At 38.2% G+C, this 2500-nt stretch overlaps 1 protein-coding gene across 5 annotated transcripts in view; it reads right to left on the bottom strand.

The window, feature by feature from the left end:
* Nucleotides 1–2500, bottom strand: part of Culd (CUB and LDLa domain) — a 99802-nt gene that overhangs the window by 45282 nt on the left and 52020 nt on the right. For all 5 annotated transcript variants that reach the window (XM_067106844.1, XM_067106842.1, XM_067106843.1 and 2 more), the window contains one exon: nt 1136–1292. In XM_067106844.1, coding sequence (XP_066962945.1) covers nt 1136–1292 — 157 coding nt within the window. The remainder of the gene's footprint in view (nt 1–1135; nt 1293–2500) is intronic.

Genomic DNA, 2500 nt, shown 5'->3' with positions numbered 1-2500 from the left:
TCCAGTTGGATTACTGCTCGTGAGTTGATTTTGCTGGTTCAAGACAACTGCAGCCATGGATGGTTTCCAAAAAGACAAGATGGCTCCAGTCTGTATATAATGTACAAACTTTACAACAAATTATCAATTCATTTTTCATTAAATAACAAGAAAGTCCTCAGTTGATTCCCAAGATTTCGCTGATAACCCTGACTTTGTGGGATTCACACTGAGAAAAACAGTACACTTTAGACAAATACTTCTCATGTGACCACAGCCTTTCCTCTGAAGCATTTGGACATTGAACCAACACCTTAATAATCAACGCCACCTTGATATTTCACTTAGCCCTAAAAAAAGGGGGGCTTAGGCTACCAGATCACATGTTGCCCATAGCGGGTTGATCGTTGTGTGATCTGGCTCAAGTTACGATTTACACCGATACCCTTCCTGATATACCATAGAGACACTATTGGATCATTTTAAATGAAAAATAGATTTACTCAAGTTTTGTGATGCACTTGCGGAGTATCACATGACGAGGGCAATAATTCTCATTCACTCTGTAACGAAGCCCAGAGGCCTTAAGGAATTTGAAATTTTGTCTCATACTATTTAAAGCTAAAAATTTCTTTCTCGGACTGAACACATGCATCATGTTATATCGGGCTACTTTTATTAGAAATAAAGAAAAGAATTTACTGAAAGATGGGTTTCTCAAGATCAAATTTTGAAATTCTCCAATCGAAACTGTTAACAAAACTTGTTGGATGGTCTCGCCATGTCAGCCAAGATTCTGTATTCCAATAGCAGTATTGAACATCAAGTTAGAGTGAAACCTGAAATTGCGAAGTTTTCTTATTTAAGATCGTAAGGAAAGCTAGAATCTGCTCTTTTCAAGGCAACAAGAAAATAATGTTTTCAAATATAAATGTAAGTTTAAGCAACTGTACGATGCACGTGAAATTACTATCCCAATACAAATGATGTACACCATTTCCAAAAACGTAAATATTCCAGAGAAAGAGAGGGGGGGCGGTGGGAGCGGAGGTGGGAGGGGTGCGTGGTGAAAAAGTGTGTGGCTACGCTGATACAGGCAAAAATTGAAGTATTAGAAGAGAGAGAGAGAGAGAGAGAGAGAGAGAGAGAGACATACCTGCATCAATGAACGTATATTCCAGGTTAAATCCGCGTGCCGTCTCGCCATTGCCGTTGAATCTCACAGTGATTTGAGGCCCAGACGAAATCAGGACGGGAGGACGGAAGAGATTCCCATTAAAGACGGCCAGACGGGTATTGTTTGTGTCTTGAATCTGTTGCAGAGAAATTATTAGAAAATATCAGTACGTGAGGAATCCTACAAATTCATTGTTAATGGACGTTGCATACAATGCTTAAACACAAAAGGGACAAGGATTACGAAATCATTCAGACTAAGAACACAAAGGAGAGGACGCGCTGTACTCAGATACGCCAAGCCAGCGGTCCGTTCTACTGTACAACAGAGCCAAGACCGAAGCATTACATAAATTGAAAAACATAAGATAAGAATATAATCATGAACGACTACCAAATTTTTAAGTGTGTGTGTGTGTGTGTGTGTGTGCTTGTGTGTGTGTGTTCCCTTTCCTGGCAAGTTTTTTTGGATGAGACCTGAGCTGCAACCAACCACAGTCGAGTATGCATATATGAGGATACCTGCAAATTTAACCAGTTATTTCTTGCCAAAATGATCTTGACAAAACTAAAATCAATAACCAGATTGGTAGCATAATGTTGCATACATCACTTAATGGCCAGACCGGCTATTATACTAATGTACGTATTCACTAAAATAAGTGACCATCCCACATAACCTTCCATGAAAATACATCATACAACTCTGCAATATCGTAATGCGTTCCCCAATAATTGAACAGGACCTAATTTGAAAGTATAAATATATTATTCTTCTAAATTCCTCAAGATTCTGAAGTCAAAGATACCTATAAGCATTGCTGAAGACATATTTTTTGAAGAAAATTGTCCCTACCTTTCACAAAATAAATACTTTGCTTTGAGACTAATAGTATTGCGAAAGGAAAGTTTTTCGTTCGTCTACAGTCTAAAAAAGTACAATTGTTTTCCGAGCACGTATTTCATTTAGTAATAAAGCACCCATGCTGAAATACCCGACAGCGTTCGGCAAAGTACTCGAGCATTTGTTTCGATTGGTTATTATGTGTCACTATACTGACTTATTTTTTTCCTGAAACAGTCATTCCATTCCTCTGAAATGAGCTATATCTTTCCGGATCTTTTCTTCTTAAGTCGTAGCACTACCTACTGAAGACGCAATTTCATCTCATAGACGCTAGTACACTATAAAGAAACATTACCCGTGACATTTTCCACGAAAAATAACCAGGCCTTAGAGAGAATAATGTCATTTCTTCTTCCTTCTGGAAAATAAATGATCTTCCTTTTGAAAAGTTAGTATTCCCATCCACCTGCAGAGATACTCAACTCATTTGCTGCCATT

The sequence above is a fragment of the Macrobrachium rosenbergii genome, chromosome 7, assembly GCF_040412425.1.
Source record: "Macrobrachium rosenbergii isolate ZJJX-2024 chromosome 7, ASM4041242v1, whole genome shotgun sequence".
Classification (NCBI taxonomy): domain Eukaryota; kingdom Metazoa; phylum Arthropoda; class Malacostraca; order Decapoda; family Palaemonidae; genus Macrobrachium; species Macrobrachium rosenbergii.
The sequence above is the reverse complement of the archived record's forward strand: the minus strand, read 5'-3'. Positions and strand labels throughout refer to the sequence as shown.